Source organism: Rhinolophus sinicus, chromosome 3, assembly GCF_057876585.1.
Source record: "Rhinolophus sinicus isolate RSI-liver-muscle chromosome 3, RSI-T2T, whole genome shotgun sequence".
In the NCBI taxonomy this organism is placed as follows: domain Eukaryota; kingdom Metazoa; phylum Chordata; class Mammalia; order Chiroptera; family Rhinolophidae; genus Rhinolophus; species Rhinolophus sinicus.
The window spans coordinates 41,797,763-41,823,536 of record NC_142503.1 but is presented as its reverse complement, the minus strand read 5'-3'; the positions used below and the strand labels follow the sequence as shown (position 1 = coordinate 41,823,536).

The 25,774-nt window shown below is 32.6% G+C and overlaps 1 protein-coding gene across 7 annotated transcripts in view; it reads left to right on the top strand.

The window, feature by feature from the left end:
- Positions 1-25,774, top strand: part of ADAMTS6 (ADAM metallopeptidase with thrombospondin type 1 motif 6) — a 262,327-nt gene that overhangs the window by 97,402 nt on the left and 139,151 nt on the right. For all 7 annotated transcript variants that reach the window (XR_012495117.2, XM_019743866.3, XM_074328899.2 and 4 more), the window contains 2 exons: positions 5,648-5,691; positions 9,893-9,998. Coding sequence is in view for 6 of the 7 variants with exons in the window: in XM_019743866.3 (XP_019599425.1) it covers positions 5,648-5,691; positions 9,893-9,998 (150 nt within the window). In the remaining variant the exon portion in view is untranslated. The remainder of the gene's footprint in view (positions 1-5,647; positions 5,692-9,892; positions 9,999-25,774) is intronic.

The following is a 25,774-nucleotide window of genomic DNA, read 5'->3' as shown; positions in this document are numbered from 1 at the left end:
GTATACTTTTTAGCCCAGCCTAAGTTTAGACCAAAGGCCAAAGTTTAGGGACTCCTGCCACGTCTGGGATGGTCAAGATTTAGTAGAGACTGATTTGTTTAAAGGTGGCTGAGAGCAGGCAATGGGGAACTCCTTTTACTTAGTCTCTTTTGTTTTCAAATCTTATGGCAGCAAGATAAGTCCTAAAAGCACACCAACTATATCTTTGGGGTAAAGCAAGAATCCTTGCATTATTTTTCTTCGCAGTTTTTTTCTGAACTGGCACAGGTCTGGAGGAAAATCAGGCAAAACCATAGTATGGCAGAGAAAGTTGATAGGATATAGGGTTAATGTGATGTAAGGTGAAAATGAGAAAGTCAGGAGAAAGAAACCATTTCTCGAATTAAGCCAAGTATGAACCAGCTTCTTTCACCTCCTGTATACATCTCTCAGTTTTCTCACATCTTACCTTTAAGCATCATTTTTCAACATTATGCCATATAATCCTCATAAATGATGTTTAAAAGTAAGATGTGAGAAGACTGAGAAATCCTGGTTTAAGTGTAATGTGGCTTGAATTAGATAACTTCTCAAGATTTTTATCATCTGTAGAATATGGCACTGACAGCAAAGAATAGTTTGTAGGAAAGAATCAGAAATTCATACATGAAAAAGAAGGAATGATAGTATTGAGAGAATGGGCGGAATCAATAGCACACAAAAAAGAAATTAAAAAGCAAAATGTGAAAGAATAGTATGTTTATAAAAATATAAAAGTAAATGAATTAAAGCAATTTTTAATTTTTTACATGTCTCAAATGATTACCTTGAACTTATGATGAATATTTTATTATGTACAGGTAATACAGTGTTGAGCAAACACATACAATCGAGGTTTGGAAAAATATTTGTATTAATCAGTCCTGTATTGAAGTTGAGGAAGTTTATCTTGAATAAAAACTTAGGTTTTTTAGATTTATCATTCCCAATTTTGATATAAATACAACTTGATTCTATATTACAATTCATGGGTAGGACTCTGTAAAGTTTTTAAGCCATGGCTAAAGTCTACTCATAACTATAAGAATAGCCTGAAGAAGAATAATCTTTTAGAGGTATGTATCTTGATGGATATAGCCAAATATAAAATTATTTTTCTTGTTAACCATATCAACTCTTCCTTCCATCAATCAGGAATTTCTATTGTTTCAAACTGAACTAAGCTAGTATGGCCAGGCAAACCCTTAGGGGTTGGTGAGTGAACATTGCTCTCAGTTATAATGAAGGGATGTTTTAGCTCAAATTCCATTCAGCATACAAATATTTATTAAACAAACAAGGAGGTACAAAATAGTTCATGCTCTTTCTTTTGTAAGCTTGACATTCCAGCTGTCTGTTATTTAGGTGCTCTGGCAACACTTTGTGTGAAAAATGAACTCAATGGGTGTGTGAACATATTTTAAAGCAGAATTCTGTTACCCTTATATTTATCATCTGGCACCATGATCCTCCAAAACAATGAATGGACACACAAGACCAATCTCAGATGCTTTATCTAAATGTACAGCCTACATAGTTTGCTGGATCCTCGTATGTGTTCATGCAGAATTGGGGAGTGCCTCTGAAATATTCTAGCCAATCTACAGGTCTGGAATGCCACTAATTTCTTCCTTTAATGAAAAACACATTTTCAGTATTTATTAAACATTCATTAGGCTAATTATCAATCATTTCTTGTGTTGATCATCAGCGAGGCATAGCTGAAACAATTTCTAATTAAACGTTGGTTATATAGAAATGTATATAATAGAGTGAAAATCATTATACTCTCCCTACTCTCCCACTTCTTCCTTAGATACCCACTGTTATCCTTCCAGGCTTTTATTTATATACAAACTTAATTTGTATACACCCTCATATAAACATACTTAAAATATTTTTTCCTACTTTGCAAACTATTTTCGATGCTTCTTTTCCCTATAGGAAAAAACAAATTAGGTTTGGTGTACAAAGTACGTAATAATCTGTCTCCCAACACCAACTTTCTAAATTTATTTTCTGATATTTTATTCTATACAGTCAATGTTCCACTCAGCCTCTGTGGACTTCTCATAGTTCCCTGCATATGCTTTACCCTTTCCAGACCCTGTGCCTTTGATTATTCTGTTCTCTGCCTGGAATGCCTTTCTTTACTTTTCTTTCTTTCTTTTTTTTTTTTAAGTTTATTTTTTAGATTTATTGGGGTGACAATTGTTAGTAAAGTTACATAGATTTCAGGTGTACAATTCTGTATTACATCATCTATAAATCCCATTGTGTGTTCAGCACCCAGAGTCAGTTCTCCTTCCATCACCATATATTTGATCCTCCTTACCCTCATCTCCCACTTCCCACCCCGTTTCTTTACTTTTCTATTTTATCTGGCTAAGTCTTTAAAATATGTTTCAGATATTATGTCCTATATGAGTCTATTTCCTAGTTTTCTACTGTGGAAGCACTCCTTCCTCTGTATTTCCATGGTATTTTATATATAACTTAACTGTGGCAACTATCATCACTATAATAGCTAACATGTATTGGCTCTATTGTATGTAAGTTTAAGTTTTTTTTTACATTTACTTAATCATCTTTACACATTATTTTGTAACTTACCTGCTTATGTGTCTTTTCCCAAATAGACCACAACTAACTTACTTAGTCATCTTTAGATTCTAGTATATGGCACTACTCCTGGGCATATGATAGGTGTTCAGCAAATCCATAAATGAAAGAATGAATATAAAAATGTTACTCTTTGGTATTTTGTATTAAAAGTAATGCATATCTCATAATGAGGACTCTCTGAGTATAGACTAGAGGAGGATAAAGTGTGAATTGAATTGAATGCAAAAGCCACGAGGGAATGGCATGCCTTTGGACTACAGAGTACCCTATAGAGGATTCTATAGGTATGTTAGAGGATTGGGGAAAACTGAGGAAAATGCAAATACAATTATCTTAGGCTAACATGCTTTCGCTTGCATTATTTGTTGATGGCTTTAGCCTTTTGAAGGTATTCTGGGGAGTCATGATAGAAGGGAATAATATTCATCAGAAGTGTAACATAAAAGGTGTAGGCAAAATGAGACCAATGAGAGGAGAGGAGAAAGGACTGCTATGAGGTGGAAATACCAGTTATATTTGTTTGTGATCTTTAAACTTTTTGCTTAATTTGCTCCCTAAAATCATTTTGAAAAATTATGTACCACTTTGCATATTTTAAAGTTGCTATCTAAAATACTTTTTATCATAAGCTAAGTAGCTACAGAGATTCTAGTGAAAAACATATTGTATGTAGTATATATGCTTTAAATAAATTTTGTCAAAACTTTGGAGTTGCCTATTTCATTGAAGCATGAAAAATGTTCACCATATAATTTAATTGGCTAAATCAGCCCTCATTGCCAAACTACTTAGTTATGTCAGACTTATTGTTTGTCAATAATAAGCCTGACTTCATTTTTTAGATCAAATGAACACGTTAATACATTCCATGACAACCATATCATGTCTGAATTCTAATTGTGAGGTAGATGTATAAGCAGTCCAACAGACTGGTGGAAAGACATAGAGTCTTGCCAGGATGAAATAAGCATCATCCCCTTCAATTTTTCTTACTTTGCTCATAAGAGATTATCCCCAAGATCAACATGTTCCTGAATTATCCCATTTGCATATGCTCTGGAGACTTGTATGCCCAGGGAGCAATACACCACAACAAGGTTTGGGATGGGTGGGTGAGAAGTAAACTGGAAACGGCGGTTGTGAAAGACAAAAAGGAGGGAAAACTGGTGGCTTGCAGGTACATTCTCAGACAGATGAGTTTTAGGAAAGGGCACATATGGGAGATGAAGATTTGGAAGTAGATTCCACTTCAACATTTATATCTGCATTACCTGTGAGAAGTCTTTATTTACATTTTCTTGAAGACTGCTGGTATGGTTTGTGTCTATGTAACATCACAGGTATTACGTACATATTATGATCACAGGATAAGTTGATTGTGACACCCAGAATATACTTTCTGGTGCTTTGGTAAATACACCAAGTACCCTCTCTACCATGTTTCCCCAAAAATAAGACCTAGCCGGACAATCGGCTCTAATGCGTCTTTTAGAGCAAAAATTAATAAAAGACCCGGTCTTATTTTGCTATAAGACTGGGTCTTATATATTACTATATTTTACTATAATATAAGACCGGGTCTTATATTAATTTTTGCTCCAAAAGATGCATTAGAGCTGATTGTCCAGCTAGGTCTTATTTTTGGGGAAACATGGTATGTCTTACGTTCAAAAGTGCACCAGATTGTACAATCACGTAGTTTACCAATTGCAAGAAAGAGAGAGGTTGAGTGTGTGAGTGGTCAGAAAAGAAAGTTACACAAGAGGAGAAGAAATCCCTTTCTTCAAATGTAAGGAAGCAACATTTGTAGAGTTTGAACAAGATAAAGATGAAGAATTGATTAGGGGATTAATTAGCAGCCCTTCCCCCAGTAATATGGTAATATACAGTACAAGAGAGCTTTTACAACTTGGATTTTCCTGCAGTTTGCGAAATTTTATTTTTTACTTGAAAAGCTTTTTATTTCTAGAATGAGTCATAGGCAAATAAAAATATTCAGTCTTTTTAAGTTTATTTTTTATTCTCACTTTAGAAACTCCTAATATGTTTGGTTTTAAAAACTGGTTTACAAGAATATTATAAAAATGCTTAAAATAAATGTTCAAATCAATATTGATTCAGCATTCTCAATGTAGTATGTTTTAAAATATACAGCATATTTATGGACTCCATCATTTGTATTAAGTTGTAATGCGACACAGCACTAGGATAAGTCTGGCCAACATTAGGAAAGTCCCATTGATCTATTTATTTAGCTGTTTATGAAAACCACTTAAACATATTTGTGTGTGTGTGTGTGTGTGTGTGTGTGTGTGTGTTAAGGAGGGCGCAGCTCACAGTGGCCCATGTGGGGATCGAACCGGCAACCTTGGTGTTATCAGCTCCACGCTGTAGCCAACTGAGCCAACATATTTGTGTTTTAACCACACTAAATTGCTGGTATACAACTAGGAAAACTATCAATTTCATTCCCATTGCTGTATTGCACTAGTTTTTGTTTTGTTTTTTGTTTGTTTGTTTGTTTGTTGTTTTAAACAAGAACTTGTGTTAGAGTTGAAAGAACTCCAAATAGTGTTTGTAGCTCAGAAGTATAAAATACAGTCTGTTGGCTATAATAAGAAAATATCCCAGCAGTTTCATTGGGAATAAAAAGCCACCCGTTTGCTGTTTGCAGAAGCAGTAGCAATCTGCAGACAAGCTATTCTAGCGTCAGAACAGTCAGGTAGATGGTTTTATGGAACTCACAATTACAAAAATCCACTTTAACCTTATTTTCTTGCTGGCAGGTGTCCCACTGGCTTCCAGCCAGAGGCTGCGAGTGTAGTGCAGCCGGCGGTGTTCCCCCAGAGTGCTGAAAATGCCAACACTCCAGCTGGCTGCTCATAATTGCACTGATTGTGGTCTGACAACCAGAGCTCCAAGAAAGAAATGTGACGAATATATGAAAATATTTTACGAATTTGATCAGATTACAAATTTCATCTCTCTTTTTTCTCCTCTATAGATATGATATCTGCACTTATAAAAATAAGCCCTGTGGAACACTGGGTAAGTATTTTTTTATAAAGGGAGGATAGTTCAGATTGTCTCTTTGGTCCACTGGCTTTACTCATTATTATTAATTTGGTCATTTTCTTTTGTGATACATCTGAAATTATTCCTATAAATTGTTAAATCTGACCTTTGTAGGAAACAAGTAGAATGATGATTAAAGGACTTACTAGGAAACAAGTAGAATGATGATTAAAAACAACTTAGAAGATGATTCAAAGTCATCAAACAATAAAGATAAATCAAAAATTTCCACTCATATTCATATAATCCATCTCTAATGTATTTTCCAAATACAGCATCTTCAAATCTCAAGCTAGAAAAGAAAAGGAGAAAACAACAACAACAACAACAACAACAAACTTTGGAGATACTTAAAGGAAGAGGCAGTGAGAATAGTGCTTTGTTTGATGCAATTTGATGGCAATAGTATATCCCCATAAATTAAGATATTATTGGAAATTTTTAGTACCTGACCAAAAAAAAAAAAGAAATTTTGTAAAATATTACAAACAGTAGTAGAGAGAAAGAACAGGACTGTATTTCTTGTGCTTCCCAAATATCATTTATATTTTAAAAAGCATTTCTGTAGTATTCTAGAATTTAAAAAAATCACATTTTGTTGCAGAGCGTAACTTCATACTGGTAAAAGTTAACTGCAAATACAAATGGCTGGGAGGAAATGGTAGCTTTCAAGTAGACTAAATTATTAAGCAACTAGAGTCATTTTAAGAAACAGGAGCTTTTTTTCTTTGATAATTCTTTAGTGTCATTAAGACTTATTAAAGACTCACAAGTTAAGCAACTGAAGCAGAATTCTGTAGTTTCTCTATAACAAGTCTCAATTTTCTTATCTGTCAGGGGAATAATTATGAAATCTATTCCTATGCACCTCTTAAGAATTTTGGGAAGATCAAATTAAAGTAGAAGTGGAAGAAAAGGTATTACCCAACTTCCTGGGGAGTTCAGTGAATTATCTCTTTAGAGTTTAAATTTTCTCTTGATGATTTTACCTGCCTTCCAGTCTTCTCCCACCTCATTTCCCTCAGGATTTATGGCCAAAGAAGAAATCCCAATTAGCCAAGGATGAGTATTACCATGGAGAAGTTTGCTAGTTAAAAATGTAATGCAGAAGAAGCTGTCTGCCGAGAGAGCTTACATCAAAATGATTTTCTTTGTAGTATTTTAGGTTAACAAGACCAACATAATCCAGTGGAAGAGACCCTGAACTTGAAACTAACAACTGGCTCTGACAGTTTCAGTGCATTACCTTTTATAGTTTATTTAACTTTTTGTTCCTCAATTTCCTTATCTATGAAGTAGAAGTAGTGTCTGCCCTTATGCTGCAGGGATATTGTGAAAATCATTGAAGAAAATATAACAGTGTTTAGTAAAGAAGTACTATAAAAAATGAACTTATACTATTTAATGTGGAATCTATACTGTTTCATTTACCCTTTCTATTATTGTTCAAATTCTGTAAGTACTTACTAAGTGCTAAATCAGTTTTAAATTCAGTAGGCACTAAGCCTCAAAGAAGGTACAAGCTAGAACTTGTATTTCTCTAGTGTATGTACACACACACACACACACACACACACACACACACACACATATATATGGAAATATATGCATATATATGTACATCCATATGCATATATCTATACATATTCTATTCTGCTTTATGAAGGTAGATTACTTACAGTGAGATGATATGTTCTTCATTGGGACATTACTAATAACACTGCCTAGTGCTTTGTCATTTTTGCCAAAGTAGATTTGAGGTGTTTTCCTAATCTACCTCTCCTTTTATTTTTTTCAAAATAATATGTTCAAATTTTTATAGTTTATTAATTTCTAGAATCAATACATGTTAATGCATTTTTAAGCTCAATGTAAATTATTTTTCAAATTACAAATCATTACAAATTATCTTCTTTACTGCCTCAGTGAAAACTGAATGAACTACATAAATACACAAGGTTTGACCTTCTGATGTGGAAAATATATTATCGGTACAGAACTGATGAGGTTTTTTCTTTTTGAGTGGTCATTCTGGTATCTTTCGCATTGGTTAGAATGCTGATACTTGCATATTCTCTTTCTTAGTACCTCTGACAGGCAATTGTAGCATGGCTAAGCAGATTTAAGGGTGCAAACTATGGCCATCAAACTGAGGAAATCTAAATGACCCAAATAGTAATCAAACCCCTATTAACACAATCACACATAAGAACTTTGACAGCTTCAATTTTATAGGAACACAGAAAATGGTGGGGGGTTGTGAAAATACATTAGCTTTTAGATTGTTCTTTTATTTTACATAAGATTTACCTTTATATTTTCAATAAATAGTAGTTATTTCCCAAATAAGTTCTTTCTTAAGTTGAGCTAACAATTTTATATCAGATATAGAGGTAAATCTGTGTTTGCAAATACTCCTTGGGGAGTCATTGAGAATTCTCAATTAAAAGTACAGTCACATGGCACATACCAACCACAACAACAACCACAACAAACAAAAAGCTAACCGATAGAATAAAATATTTGAGGAAATACAAGAAATGTAATTTAATGATAATTATTTTTAGTAATCTTTTTTTTTAAACCAAAGTGCATAAAGCTCAGAACAGAAACAGTTTTGGCATTGTTCTTCCCATGTCATGGACGATATTGAACCCAATAGCTTAAAGCCAGATAATGTACTGCAAACTTCTTTTTTTCTCTCTCTGTCTCCCTTTCTCTCAGTGGAGCTTGAAAGTAACATTTATTTTTTATTTATTTTTTATTAAAATATTTTTGATTAACCAAAAAAATTAAGTCACCTTGCCCCTCTTTTTACATCTTCTTCTTCAACTAGTCGCTCTTTTTACGGCCTCTACTTCAGGTTCCAGGACTTCTAAGTGAATGGAAGGCAACACAGGGTGACACTAGTTATTTATAATAAATCTATATGGCAGAAATCAACCCCTCCCCCAACTCCTGCCCCATCCACATAAAACAGTAGGAAAACTAAACAATCTAATAGCAAATCCAGCACTAACCTCATCTCTGTTCCAATGTGGTTATTATGTTGATAATTTATATTAGAAGATATGGAAAAACAATTTCTAGAGATTTCTTGTTAGTAAAAATATAAATTGAATAGCTTTTGCTGTTCCAAATTAGTGCAACTGGGAAATTGTACCTAGCACAGAACATTGTTTATTGTGCTAAATAAATAGTCATTGAATTGGATTAAAATCACTTTTGGTGGGAAGATAATTATTTATATTTGGATGATGATAGTAGACTACCAACATAAAGTGTTTTTCCTACTTTTCCTTCAGTTTCTTCTAAGTAACTTTCATCCCTATGTGTGTTAAGTATGATTTGGTATCTGTTTCCCTATAACACATGACATTTTATCATTTTGAAATAAATCTTAAAGCTTTTACATACTAAAATTCCCAAGGGAAGAATACTTTGAGTAACATAACATTTCACTAGAATCAGCGAATTAACACCATAGTTTTTGCTTTATTAGTAAAACTCTAATGCATTGAAGAGGGATGGGAGAGGGGAGAACTACACTGAATATGTGAATGACTTTCCTACCATTAAAATACTTAAAGAAATTGTTGCATCACTATCAGGACTAATTTCAGAATATTAAAAAAATGCAAAAACTTCCCATCTTTAACAGTTCTCCTTTTTCTCTTTTGAATCATTCATTTTTGTTTTTATAAAAATGTCATTTTTAAAAACCATTTGGGATTCCCTTTTTTTTTTGTAACTAAAAAGTTGCTTGTATATTTTTATGAACCCACTAAATTTAAACAGATCTCTTTAGAAAAATAATGTGGATATATTTTGCTTTCTACAGCCTGTAGAATGTTAAAATAGAAATGCTTTCTTGAATTCCCTCTTCTGGCTCAAGTTACTAGGTGGTCCCAAGTTACCAGAAGTAAAATTTATAAATCTAACCCCTAGTCTAGACATTTTCCAGCACTGACTGCAGTTCAAAAAATATTAATGTCTAGCCGGCAAAGTGAAACTCCCCCCAGTGATTTTGCAAATGACTAGAAAGTTAACCTTTTGCCAACTGCTCCTTCTGTGCATGGAGGTTATTAAAAAGAATCCAGGCATTTATAAGCATGGGCTTTTTAAGACTGAAACACCTTGGCTTGACCCTTTGTGTCTCCTTGTGTTTATTCAGGCTTGGCCTCTGTGGCTGGAATGTGTGAGCCTGAAAGGAGCTGCAGCATTAATGAAGACATTGGACTGGGTTCAGCTTTTACCATTGCACATGAGATTGGTCACAAGTGAGTGAGTTTAAGAAAATCAAAATAAATTTTAGAGCTCCACTCTTTTGAGCAAACTCATAACTACTGTGTGGAACGCATGTGCTCAACCATATTTTACTGCCTCTTTGTCTGAATTCAGTCGAGAATGTTATCATTCTGGGTGTTGGGATAAATCATCTTAAGAACTGGAGACTTGTTAAATAATCTTTCTAATTCAATGACTAGTATTCTCGGAGTGGTGAATGCACCACACTTAAGTTTTGTTATATATGTACATTTGAAGTAATTTACCTTTAGTACGGTCTACTCAACACCCTGTTCCTCAAAGTCAAATGGTTGAAATGATCTTTCTTTTCCTCAAGTGACAACACCTATATATTTTAAAATCATCATTGACACCACTACCATAAAATGTATTTTGAGTTTTCACGCTTTACACAGCTGTGAGCATATCTTTTCCAGGCCTAAAATTTGTGTGATCATTGCTATGTTACTTATATTTTCAGGTGTACTTGTATGTTATTGGGGAAAAAAATACTGCTGTTATAAGAGTAGTGAGATATCCTCCTCACTATTTTTTAAGAGGATCTAGAGTTTTTAATATTTGTTTTAAATAAATGTGTGCCAAAAACTGTCCTATGGCTCCCCACTTTCCCTCCAGCAATAAAACCCTTACTTTCTGTACTTCAAGCAACAGACAATAAGTAAATGTAAAAGCCTGTTTATGTGGAGGAAGAGAGAAGTTTGAAAACTTTAAAAGGATAGTCAAACATTTTTATTCAAACAAACAGCCTATTTGCAAGAACTCCTGACATTTGTATGATTTAAGTTTTACAGTCTGCTTTTTTGGTAGAGAAATGGGTGAGGGAAAAAAAAAAAAAAACCAATAAAAATGAATGTTTATTATACACTTGCCTCAGAGGTCATTCCTGAAATAAATCTGTAGTTCAGCTTTTTTTCTTTTTTTTTTTGAAAGTGGAGAGTAAAATTGGGTCAATCTGTTGCATTATTTTGAAAATTGCAATTGAAATTTTACCAAATTGGTATTGATTTATGTGTAACTTCAAGTAACCGGCAAGTTTCAAAGTTGATTTGATTCAGACATTGGGAAAAGTCAATATTATATTCTTAATGAAGTCCTAAAACTATCGGTATCCTAGTTCCCATTGCAATACGCAGCAGGGAACAAAAGGGAAAAGCCCTGTGAAGCGGTCAGTTTATCTTCAACACACTTAAAAATCTGGCTCATTAATGACTGTCATAATCTTATGCAGCCAGACTGACTATAATAGATTCTGTTAGATTCAATTAAATTGAAAGGTCAAGACAAGTAACCCAGCGGATGAGTAATGTGTGTATGAGAGCACTGTTACTTCCTGCAGTCACAAGTTAGTCTATGCCAACATATGCCTATGCATTGCGAGCCCCTTCTGGTATGGACTTAACTAGCGGGTTGAGGGTTATCTCTGTATCTTTGAAGATTCTAACTGAGCTGCTCTCAGCCTTCCCAGGTTTTTTTGTAGGCCTAGTGGGTAATTCCTTTTAATTTTTCCTATGATGAATGGTTTATACCTTATGTGTAAAAATTGTGAAAAATGTGAATGTACCTCTTAAGATTTTATGTGCCTTGGAGTAACTTTATCTTACAGCTAATTCTTGTTTGATAGTGTGAGTGTTAAATATGCGGGGGTGGGCTGGGGGTGGAGAATCTATTATATATTGAGAGCCAGAAGAAATATTTCTATTGAGACTATTATTTGACAGACTAAAAATTAGCTTTCTTTCCACATCCAGTTGATTACTATGTGACCATTCCAACCCCTTTTTCCCCAGACCACTAGGCAGGATGTGTTGTTTAACATATTATCTTTTTCAATATGTTAAATTCTTATTTGGTCAGTTAGGGAAAATCTATTTCATGGATAAAGATTCCTTTACTTGCATTTAAGATCTTAGGGTTTAGCTTTGAGGCACTTAGCAAGTCAACTCTGGCACATCTCGTAATCCCTAAAATACAGTGCTCTCTATTCCTGAAACAAAGTAACAGCTATGGTAAATACATCGAGTATACGTTTCAGGTAAAGTGTACTGAATTTTTGTAACTTTTATTGTTTAGTAGGGTAGATGTTAAGTGATGTGATGATACCTGCAGATTCATTGCACATGAATTACTGATAAGTGTCCCTGCTGAGGCACTGGAATGTGATTATTGTCTATCATTCAAAAAACTGTGTAAAATATGGTATTGCACCCACTGTATACTTGTGTAGGGTTATAATACCCATTTTAAACAGCCATGTGATAGCTTTCTTCTTTGGCTGGGCCTTAGTGACCACTTTTATTTCTCTCCACGCCTTTGTGAAAACAACAAATTAGTTTTCTTGTCAAATGAAAAAAATGAGGTTTATGCTATATTTAAATGACATGTCTAACTTTAATGTAGGCTATAAACCAAAGGCACTTAATGAAACTGTATATAAAAGAATGTTTTCTGAAAGATATTTTTGAATTATGTAGTTGCCATAGGTTTTAGAAGTGGAAAAATATCTGATGTTGGAGAGGGGTTGCAAGAATTCAACCAGACCTCTAGTATATTGAGAAAGTGATCTAATGTATCCATACTGTACAGAAATAATCTTAAAAAGAGATCTTAAAAATATTCATGTTTTTTAGAGATGCACATTGAAGTATGCAGGACTGAAGAGACAGGACGCCTGAGATTTGCTTTTAAAAGAAAGGGAAAAAAGAGAAAGATAAAGCAAGAATAGCAACATGTTGAATTTCATAATCTTGATGTTGTGTGGATGGGAGTTCATTATGCTACTTACTCTCTCTACTATTATATGTCTGATTTTTTTTTCACAAATAAGAATAGGTCCTAAGATCATAAATCTGTTAGATGTGACAACTCATTTATTAATTGATAGTGATTGAGTGAACTAGGACTGTGATTCTGAGAAAATTTAAAGAAGTGTTAAAAGAAGTATTGAAAACTGCAGGGATATATTTGGTCTTGCTTTTGGAAATCAGCATCAGGTTTTGATCTTACCAATAGGAATATACTTTCTATAGAAGACTGGCTAGGAGATATATTTTTTTAAAAAGAAGAAATGTGGCAAAACTTCAGGATAAAATTGTTAATTAGATTACCTGTGTTAGGAAGCTCCTATTACTGTTTTTTTTAATCCAACCTTCCCTTCTGCTGTAAGTACCTAAGTGCCTTTATATGCTTGATCAGTGCTGTGTTTTCATAAGAGAAGGCTAATTATAAACATATACCAAGGTATTTGCAACTTTAATGCCTTCCGTCTAGTTTTGGTATCAAAATAATATTAGTCTTATAAAATTAGTTAAGGAGTATTCTGTTTTCTGGAAGAGTTTGCTTTCTCATGAGTACATTTTAAAACATACTTAGGCATAATTTACATATAATAAATGTACATCCATTTTGTGTACAGTATGAAGAATTTTGACAAACGTATATAACCATGTAACCACCACCACAAATCACATATCCACCACCACAATCAAGATATCAACATTTCCATTACAAAAATGTCCCCTAGGTCCCTGTACTGTCTCCACCCTCCTTCCCCTTTCCCTGGCACCAGACAACCACAGATCTATTCTCTATTACTATAGATTAGGCGTGTTTTTTCTATAATTTCGTTTAAATGAACTTAAATAGTGGGTTCTCTTTTGTGTCTATGTTCTTTCCCTCAGCACCATGTTTTTGAGATTCAGCTATGGTGTTGTATATCAGTAGTTTTGTTTTGTTTTGTTTTGTTTGTCTGAATAGTATTTCAAATCACATATCACATTTTAGATTGTTTTTAGTTTGGGGCAATTATGAATAGGACTTCTGTGAACTTCCATTTACAGGTATTTGTATGGTCATATGCTTTCATTTATCTTGGGTGTTACTGCTAGTAATATGATATGTGTTAGTTTCACTTTTACATTCCCACTAACAATCTATGAGAGTTCTGATGACTTCAGATACTTGCCAACATTTGTTATTATCCTTTTGATTTTAGCCATTATTATGCATTTTAGTGGTATCTCATTGTGGTTTTAATTAGTTGATTATTTTCTGATAAACTAATGAAGTTAGTGATGATGAGCATCTTTTCATATGCTTATTTGTCATTCATTGTCTTCTTTGTCTATTCAAATCCTTTTCCCATTTTTTTTAAAAAAAGATGCTTTCTTCTTATTGAGTTGTAAGACTTCTCAATATCTGGGTAAAAGTCATCATCATATATACATGATGTGAATATTTTCTCCAAGTCTGTTGCTTACTATTCATTTTTTTAAAGGATTTCTTGTGAAAAGCAGAATTTTGATTAGTCTAACAAAATTTTTCTTTCACGATTTGTGTTTTTTGTGTCCAAAGAAATCTTTGCCTACATCTAGATTGAGAAAAATTTCTTTCATATTTTTGTCTAGAAGTTTTATACTTTTAGCTTTTATGTTAAGATCTGTGATTCATTTTGAGTTAATTTTTTTTTGTACGGTATGAGGTAAGGGTTAAGGTTGCTTTTTTTTTCCATAGAAGTATCCAGTTATTTTAACACAATTTGTTTAGGAAAATTGGTTGATTTATACTTTTCTGTTATGTCTTTGTCTAGTTTGGGTATTAGTATAAAGTTAGTGTTATAAATTGAATTAGGAACATTTCTAGTTTCTAAAAGAGTTTGTGTACATTAGATGGATGTTATTTCTTCCTTAAATGTCTTCTAGAGTTTACCAATGAGACCATCTGAGCCAGCAATTTTCTTTGTGGGAAGATTATAAATTAATAATTTAATTTTTATAACATGTTATCTAAATCTTTTGTCTTTTTTATTATGTCTTTCAAAGTGTTAGACTATTTTAGCTAAATTGTCAAATTTATTATGATATACTTGTTCCTTATATTCCTTATTGTCTCTGTAATATAAATAATTATTTTCCATTATTCATTCCTGATATTTGTAATTTGTGTTTTCTCCTTTTTTCTTTTTTCCAGCTTTATTGAGATATAATTGACATATAGCATTGTATAAGTTTAAAGTGTACAATGTGATGATTTGATACATGTATATATTATGGAATGATTATTGTGATAAGGTTAGTTAACACATTCATCACATCGTGTAGTTACCCTTTTTTAGTATGTGTGTGGTGAGAACATTTAAGATCCCCCCTCTTAGTAACCTTCAAGTGTACAACACAGTATTGTTAACGATAGTCACCATGCTTCTTACATGAGACCCTCCAGAACTTATTCATCTTATAACTAGAAGTTTGTACACTTTGAACAAAATTTCACCCATACTGCAACACCTGACAACCACCAATTTACTCTGTGTTTTTATGAGTTCAGCTTTTTAGATTCCTCATAAAATGTGACATACAATATTTGTCTTCTCTATTTTATTTCACTTACCATAATGCCCTTAAGGTTAATCCATGGTGTCACAAGTGGCAGGTTTGCCTTTTTTTATGACTGAATAATATTCCATGTATACAATGGAATATTCTGTTACACACACACACACACACACACACCATATCACTTTTTTTTTTTTAACCATTGATCCATTGATGTACACTTAGGATGTTTCCATATTTTAGAATTGCTTTTTCCATATCCAATAAGTTTTAGTATGCTGTGTTTCCATTTATGTTTGCCTCAAGATAGTTTCAAGTTACTCCTTTGATTTCTTTTTTGACCCATTGATTATTCAGCAGTGTGTTGTTTAGTTTTCATGTATTGGCAATTTTTTTTTTTTTTGCTTTTTCCTGTTTTTCATTTCTAGTTTCATACTATTATGATCAGAAAATAGATTTAAAGTGATTTCAGTCTTTTTAAATTTGTTAAGACATGCGTTGTAACCTATTGTGTGATCTATCCTGGAGTATGTTCTGTGTGCTCTTGAGAAGAATGTGTATTCTGCTACTGTTGGATTCAATGATCTATATATGTCTTTTAGGTCCATGTGACATAAAGTGTAGTTCAAGTTCAATGTTTATTGATTTTCTGTTTGAGTGATCTATACATTGTTAAAAGTTGGGTATTGTAGTCTCCAATTATGGTTGTTTGCTTCTCCTTTTTGTTCTGTTTGTATTTGCTTTATATATTTAAGTACTTCAATGTTGGGTACATAAATATTTACAACTGTTATATTCTCTTCATGAACTGATCCCTTTATCATTATATATGACTTTCTTTGTCTCTTGTTTCAGTTTTGGAGTTAAAGCCTATTTGGTATGGTATAAGTTTAGCTACCCTATTCTCTTTTGGTTTACATTTGCATGGAATATCTTTCTCCATTCCTTCACTTTGAGCCTATATGTGTCATTGAGGTGAGTCTCTGGTAGGCAGCATATAGTTGAGTCTTAGTTTTTTGTTTTTTGTTTAATCCATTCAGCCACTCTCTGTCTTTTGATTGCAGAATTTAGTCCATTTACATTTAATGTAATAATTGATAGGTAAGGACTTAGTAACACCATCTTATCAATGGTTTTCTGGTTGTTTTGTAATTTTGTTCATTTTTCCTCTTCTGTTGTATTTCTTTGTGAATTGATTTTCTGTTGTGATGTGCTTTGATATCCTTCTCTTTATGTTTTGTGTATCTACTATAGGTTTTTGCTTTGTGATTACCATGAGCCTTACATAAAACATGATATAGACATAACAGTCTATTAGAAGTTTATAACTTCAATTGTATAGAAAAACTGCCTAATTACTCCCCATTTATATTTTAAATGTCATGATTTATATCTCTTTATATTATATATCATTAAACAAATTATAACTATAGTTAGCGTTATATTTATATTTTATTTGTTCTTTAACTTTTAGTTGAAAGTTAACTTCTTTAACTTTTATAGTAATTAACACACCTCCATATTACAATATTGGAATATTCTGAATTTCACTTTATACTTTCCTTTACCAGTGTGTTTTATATTTTTATTTGTTTTCATATTACTTATTAGCATCCTTTCATTTTACCTTGAATAACTCCTTTTAGGATTTCTTGTCGGTCTCGTGGTGATGAACTCCATTAGCTGTTTTTGGTGTGGAAAAGTATTTATTGCTCCTTCATTTCTGGACAATTTTGCCAGGTTAAGTGTTCTTGGTTGGCAGCTCCCCCCAACTCCCCACCCCCTGGCACTTTGAATACATACCACTTTCTCCTGGTTGCAATGTTCTGCTGAGAAATCTGCTGACAGACTCTGAGGATTCTCTTGTATGTGAGGAATTTTTTTTTCTTGCTGTTTTTAACATTCTCTTTGTCTTTGATTTTAGACAGTTTTATTTTCATTTATCTTGGAATAGATAAATGAAAATTGAAACTATTTGAGCACCTATTAACTTCATTAACTTGGATGTACATCTTTCCCTAGATTTAGAAAGTTCTCAGCCATTATTTCTATAAATAAGCTTTCTTCTCCTTTCTCCCTTTCTTCTCTTTCTAGGACTCCAATAATGCATAGTTTTTTGTTTGTTTGTTTTTAATGGTGTAATTGTGTAATTGATATAAACTTTCTCCACTTTTTTTCATTCTTTTTTGTTTTGCTCCTCTGAAGGGATAATTTCATTGACTTCTTTGAGTTCACTTATTTTTTTTCTTCTTCTGCTTTGTCAAGTCAGCTGTTGAAGGTCTTTATTGAATTCTTTAGTTCACTCATTGTATTCTTCATCTCTAGGATTTCTTTTTTTTTTTTTTTGAATGGTCTCTATTTTTCAGTTGTTGAACTTCTCATTTTTTCCATGCATTGTTTTTCTAATTTCATTTAGTTGTATATTTGTGTTTTCCTGTAGTTCGCCTAATTTCTTTAAGAGAATTATTCTGAATTCTTTGTCAGACAGTTCATAGAACTCTGTTTCTTTAGCGTCAGTTATTGGAGCTTATTAGTTTCCTTTGATCCTGGAATGTTACCTAAGTTTTTGTGGTCTTTGTATCTTTGCATTGGTATCTGTGTATTTGCGGAAGCCATCTCCTCTTTCAATCTTTTACAGCTCTTGTGTGGTGCTACTAATGTACTTTGTTGTCATAGCTGGTGTTAGATGTGCTGCATTTCTGCTGGGAATCACTGGTTGGGCAGGGTTGGAGGCTGTGCTCAGCAGTTGGTTTGGATCAGTGACTTGCTATGTGGGTGAGGCTCTAAAGTGGGTGCTGGGCTGTGATAGACTGATGTTGGGAATCCAAACCTGACAGAACTGCCCAGCCAGAAGGGGTCATTGGCTGAGCTTTGCAGATGAGGGCAGCCACTAGTTGGGATCTTTGCTGTGGTACCAACATTAGCAAGAATGTGAATGCTCATTACTGTGAACCTTGCCTCCCTTCTCTGTCTTTTGCTGATTTGCCTAGTGATCCCTGTGAGGCAGTATCTAAGTGGGCCTCCTGGTAAATGTCCTAGAATTCTCCAGAAGCTGGATGACCACTTTGGGCTTTCCTTTTTCCATTGGAGAAACCCTTGGTGTGGTACTTCTTTGGCCAGGGAGAGGTGCAATATTGTCAAAGTGAAACTGCTTCTCTTACCTTTCTAGTGTGGTTTTTGTCATTTGTGTGTGTGTTATTTAAGGGGGTGCTTCTGCCTCTCTCCCAGGTTCTAAGATCTTCACAGAGGTATCTGATTTGTGGATACTTGTTAGTTGCTCTTTCTGTGAAGGGGACAAAAATTGGGAACTAACCTATTTTGCCATCTTCTCCTTTTTTCTTGATCAGTATAGCTGTAGGTTTATTACTTCTACATCTACATTTTTTAAAACCTTGCTTTTGATTTCATTGATTTTCTCTATTGTTTGCTCATTTTTAAATTTCATTGCTCTACTCCTTATTTTTTTCTTTCCTTATGCTTACTTTGGGTTTAGTTTCCTGTTTTTATTCTTTTAAAGTAGAAGCTTAGTTCATTGATTTTTGCATCTCTCTTCTTGAATAAAAACGGGACTTAGAGCAGTAAATTTCTTTCTGAATCCTTTAGTAGCATCTCGCAAGTTTGTTAGTCTGCATTTTCATTTTCATTCAGTTAACAATGTATTATATTTTTGTGATTTCTTCTGGAATTGTGATCAGATAATATACTCTGTGATTTTAATCCTTCTATATTGACACTTGCTTTATGGTCTATCATGTTTTACATGTTGTTGAACGTATCTTGCACCCTTACGAAGAAAGTGTGTTCTGTTGTTGTTGTTGGGTGGAGTGTTCTAGCATTGTCATTTAGATCCATTTGATTGATAGTGTTGTTCAAGACTACTGTATTCTTACAGCTTTTTAAAAATAGTTTATCTATCAATTACTACTAGAGAAGTACTGAAATTTCCAAATGTATGTGCAGATTTGTTGATTTCTCCTATCATTTCAGTTTCACATATATTTTGAAGTTTCCTAATTAAATCCATCCACCTTTAGGATTATTACGTCTTTTTGATCAATCAGTCCTTTACCTTTTTGTACTTAGTAATATTTGTTCTAAAATCTACTTTGTCTCATTAATTAGCAACTCCAGCTTTCATCTTATTGTTTGCATGGAATATCATTTTTTAGTTTTTTTATGAACTTACCTATGTGTTAATATTTAAAATGGATTGCTTTTCAACAACTTATAATTGAGTTTTGCTTTTTTTATCCAGTCTGACAGTTTTTATCTTTTAATTGTATTGGCTACTTACATTTAATGTAATTAGTGATATCACTGGGTTTTGTCATTAAACTTGCTGCTTGGTTTCTAGTTTTCCGATTTTTTCCATTTTTTAAAAATTTTAATTAATTTAGTATTTAAAAAACGTGTAGTTTTTTTCTTTTTTATTGTCTCTTTTAATTAAAATATATTGGGGTGACAATGGTCAACAAAACTACATAAGTTTCAAGTATACAATTGTATAATACATCATCTATATATTGCATTATGTGTTCAACACCCAGAGTCAGTTCTCCTTCCATCACCATATATTTGACCCTCTTGACCCTTTTCTACCATCCCCCCATACCCTCTAATAGCCACTAACCTGTTATCTGTGTCTATGAGTTTTTGTTTATTTATTTGCTTGTCTTGTTCCTTTGCAAGTTGCCTTTGGTTTTATATCCCACATATAAGTGAGGTCATATGGTTCTCCACTTTTTCTGTCTGACTTATTTCACTTAGCATAATAATCTCAAGATCCATCCACGTTGTTGCAAATGGCAGTATTTCATCCTTTCTTATGGCAGAATAATATTCCATTGTGTGTGTATATATATATATATATATATATATATATATATATATATATATATATATATATCACATCTTCTTTATCCAGTTGTCTATCATAGGATACTTTGGTTGTTTCCATGTCTTGGCCACCATAAATAATGGTGCAGTGAACATCGGAGTACATGTATCTTTACAGATAAATGTTTTCAGATTTTTTTGGTAAATACTCAGGAGAGGGATTGCTGGGTCACATGGTAATTCTATTCTTAATATTTTGAGGAATCTCCACACTGTTTTCCATAGTGGCTGTACCAATTTACATTCCCACAAACAGTGTATGAGGGTTCCTTTTTTTCCACAGCTTCTCCAATACTTGTTATTATTTGTCTTGTTGATGATAGCCATTCAACAGGTGTGAGGTGGTTTTGATTTGCATTTCCCTAATAGCTAGTGAAGTTGAACATTTTTTCATCTAGCTGTTGGCCGTTTGTATGTCTTCTTGGGAGAAGTTTCTGTTCATGTCCTCTCACCATTTTTTAATTGGATTGTTTGTCTTTTTGTGTTTTAGTTGTTGTGTTGTATGAGTTCCTTATGTATTTTGGATATTAGCCCCTTATCAGAGGTGTTTACAAAAATCTCCCATTCAGTTGGTTGCCTCTGTTTTGTTGATGATTTCGTTTGCTGTACAGAAGCTTTTTAGTTTGATTTAGTCCCAGTCATTGATTTTAGCTTTTACGTCCCTTGCCTTTGAGGTCAAATTCATGAAATCCTCTTTGAATCCAAGGTCCATAAGTTTAGTACCTATGCTTTCTTCTATGCAGTTTATTGTTTCAGGGTCTTATGTCTATGTCTTTGATTCATTTTGAGTTAATTTTGGTACATGATTATTGGCTATACCTTTGTGGTTTGTTTATCTATTTTTCAGTGGTTTCTCTATGGTTTGCAATGTTGCACTTCATCTGTAATATAAAGTATTATATGTTTTTTCTTCCCTCGCATCCTTTCGTTATTATTGCCAGAGATTTTTACTTCTTCATATGTTGTAAGTCCTACAAGTCTGTGTTATTTTTGCTTTAGGCAGTCAATTATCTTTTATAGAAAGTAACAAATAAAAAAGCATGTTTTATACTTACACATATATTTACCATTTCAGGTGCTTTTAAAAAATTCCTTCATGTGGATCCATGTTTTCATCTATTATGTTTTTTCTGCCTGAAAAACTTCTGTTAGTATTTTTTATAAATTCCTGGCAACTTTTTCTAACTTTTATTTTTCTGAAAATTTTTAATTTTATTTTCACTTTTGAAGGATATTTACATTGAGTTAAAATTCGCTATTGGCTGATTTTTGGAGCAAATTCACTGAAATATAAAAGAATATGATGCATCATGATGACTGCATGGACTTTAATGATACTGGATGGTGAAATGCTTAAAGAATTGTGAGATGAAACTGGTGAGATAGACAAGTAAATGATAAATATAACATATAAATAATAAGGAGCTTGCATGTTATCTCTTAGGACAGTGGAAAGTGACTGAGTAATTTTGAACATAGATGCCATGTTCAGACTTTCATTTTTGGTAGTTCATTCTAGAAGCGGCAACAGATATGACTTTCACATGGGAAACATGGTCTTAGTGATTAGTTCTTTTGCTACATTACTGAATTTGATTTGCTAATATTTTGTTGAGGATTGTTGCATGAGAAATATTGGTCTTTATTTTCGTTTCTTGTAATATATTTATCTGATTTTGGTATTAGGTCATTCTTTATTCTACTGCTGGTATTCCATTTACATGTGTATTATACCTTCAGATAGTGCCCCAGAGTTTATGGATGTTGTATTCTGTTTGTTTGTTTTTCCTTTTCATTCTTTTTTTTTTCTCTGCAGTGCAGTTTGGGAATGTTCTATTGACCTATTATCAAGCTCACTGATTCTTTCCTCGGTAGGCTGTACTGAGACCATCAAAGGCATTTTGTAACTCTCTTACAGTTTTTGATTTCTAGCATTTCCTTTTGATTTTTTTCTTATAGTTTTAATCTTTCTGCCTACATTACCTATCTGCTCTTGCATATTGTCTACTCTTTCAATTAGAGCTTTTAACATATTAATCATAATTATTTTAAATTCCTTGTCTGTTAATTCCAGAATTTTTGTCATATCTGGGCCTAGTTTCGATGCGTGTTTTGTCTCTTTTTACTGTGTTTCAAAATGCCTAGCTATTTTTTAAAATTTAGAACCAGACATGATGTATTGGGTAATAAGGACTGAGGTAATGTGATGTGTCTTTTAATGTGACATAATAGGCATTCTGTCAATAATTTTTAATGAATGGATGAGTCATGAATGTTTATATTGTAAGGTCTAAGTCTAAAATGAAACTTGAAGTTCTTTAAGGCTTTCGACCTTTTGGAAGAAGCAAATTAACTTCTTTTTAGCATGGAAGCATTTTTAGTCAATGGAACATGACTGAAGCATTTTACTCTGTCAGTTGATTAAGCTTCAGAGCTGTATAGTACCATTGTTATTTATACAAAATACTTATACCATGCATGATAATACTATTTTCTTATTTTTCCCCATTTACATTAAATTTTGTAAATTTATTATAAAATTTTATATTTTTCAAATCATACCATATTGCTATTATTATTAATATGGTACTCATTATTGTCTTTTTATAAATATTGCATTTTGGTCAGGCCTGTAAGATGACAAAATTATGTTACTAATGTGTCCACATACATACTGCATGCACATACATACACATGTATATTATATATACAAAATATATTTTCATGTAAACGAGTAGACAGGCACATATGTAAGCATGTTCCCAAAGTAGCTAAAACAATGAAATTAGTTTTTCAGGAAAGTTATTGTAATAAAGTTTAACAATCAAATTATTTCAGTAATTAAGCCTTTGCCATGTTATCCACTAATGACCAATAATAGATAAGTCCAGTCAGGTAATTACAGCATTAAGTATCTTGAATTATAGAATAAAGTAAGTACGTATGCGTGTATGTGTTAAAGAAGTAATAAACCTACTGAAGTAGAATTTAGTCAATATCAACTTTATTAAGGGATTCCCTTCATTTTGCTGGAAAAACAAAGAAATCAATTTGTTGGCAGAAAGTATCGTACTAATTGGTTGATATGAATTTCAGCTGCCATAAGCTAATTTAGTTACATTTTCCCCGTAGTACAAGGAAAATCATAATGGCAAAATTCCCTTTTTCTAGCTACCTTCCCTATCTTTGCTGTGATTATTACACACACACACACACACACACACACACACACAAACACACACCAACACCACACCTAAAATCTTGGTATATCTCTAATAGTTTGTTTCCTCTGGTCCCTTCCATCTTTACAGTTTGATGAAAGGAAAAAAGTACAAAGTAGTAGTAGAAACGATGTAACTGTATTACAGTGATTTCATCATTGGCTTTGGAAACCTAACTTTCAACTCAGAAGTGATTATACTAAATGCAAATTTTCTTTATACAGGTATGGAAAGAGTCTAGATTCTGCAAGGCACACCCCTCCCCCATTAAATATTTTCCTGAATAAGTTCAAAATCTTGAGTTCACTTAGTTTAGTAAATTGTATATAAAGTCAAAAAGTAGAATTGAGTTCCAAATTCTGTTTTAGAAAACACATGAGCAAATTGTAATAACTATCCTATTGGGTAACTATTAAATCTAAAAATGTTTGCCAGATGTGGGCATAGACGGCTCTGAGTACACCCATTAAATTTTGTCTTTGCTTTATTATAACAAGTGATTCATAGCCAAGATACGTTATAAATAAGAACAGATCAAAGCGATTACAAATGGAAAATAATTTTAAAGAAAGATGTCTCGTTATTCCCTTATATTTTTCTGCTCCAATGTTAGTTTTGATATTTTATAATTGTCACAATTTAGACTATCATCATCTCATCACTTTTTAGAATGAAATTTAACAATTTTTAAAAATTAGGAAACTTATTTAACTCTGTAATTGTATATGTGTTATCTTTTTGAAGAACGGAGTCAGCATCTATTTTTTTCTTTAGTTGCTGAATTTAAAAGTACACGCTGTATGTACTAGTGATTGTTTAACAATATGCAAGACAGAGTTTAAATACCATGATTATTTAACAAAAAAATGATGTTGATATATTAGCAACACAGTAAAATTAAGATTGTTTACATGCAAAAATTGAATTAGGCATTTTAAGATTTTCCTTCTGTTTGGTTTGAAAACATCTGTTACGATTTTAAAAAGAATCTCCAGACTAAATGCATATTAAATTTATACTCAGTAGTCTGTGTTTACTCTTTTTAATTTTACAAATCTCCCAAAAAAACCAATAAGAATTGTGTACCAAAATCAAGAGTAAGCTATTATTTTCTAGTATAAAATATATTATATTACTTTTGCAGTAAGTGGTCATATAATATATGGTGAAATGATATAAAATAGAATCATAAATGAGCTGCCTCTTATATATGCTAAAAAATAAAAGTAAATAAGGAATTATCTCCATATGTATATATCTAAAATCTCCATATATGTATAGGAAACTATGTAATTTACTATAGAAAAATATTTGAGAAAAGCATGTTGTGTCAGTAGATTGATGCATATGATAGACTGAGTCACAGAAGCTTAATTTAATGAATAACATTTATTGCACAATCTTTCAGTGTCTCTATAGTAACCACTTTGTCTCTGAGTGGTGAAATGACTTATTTTGACCCAAACTCTGCCCTTTCCTCCTTTTTGTTATTTATTATATGATTTTCCATATCATTATTACATTATTCACCATCAAGAGAGGTGTATGTACATAGGATGCTTCCCAAATTCTTTCTCTTACGTTTTACAGTTGCTGTAGTTAGTCTTCCCTTTTGCACAATGTGATTCAAGAGATTTAATGAGTACCTGCTGTACTTACCTAACATAAAGTATATTGTGGATTCAGTGATGATGAGAACAAAGCTCCTATCCTGAAGGAGCACCTCATTTTTGTTCATTTTTGCTATGTCATACAGTTGATCAATTGCCCAACTGTTGAGCAATTACTTCAAGAACAACTTCTGACTAACTCTCATCTCATGAATTAAATAAAAAGCAAAACCGCTAGGCTGGGGTTTTGTAGTGATCATGGTCTATCTTTATGAAGGAAAATGAGAAAAACTCAAATTTTTGAATTTAGACTTAATATAATAAGAACCATTTACCTGTAGAACTTTTTGATAATACTTACAAGTCCTTTTAGAACTTATTCAATACCTTTCACTTATCTTTTCCTTTATTAAACTAGCTTTTCTCCTAGTAATATTAATTCTGTGGAAAAATTTAAATATGTTCCATTTTGTTTAGTAGTCACTTCCAACAGTGTTGTCATATACTATTTTTCATTTCAGAGGCACAAACTTTGTCTGTAAAATAAGTTAAGTAGGTTTATGTGGAGGCTGTCCTAGACATACAATAACAATGTATACCATTATTTCTGGAGTAAAATGTTCAAAATCCCAAAAAACAGCCTTAAAACTTTAGAAGTAACATTTTACAGTTTACAAAACTCAGCTATCTT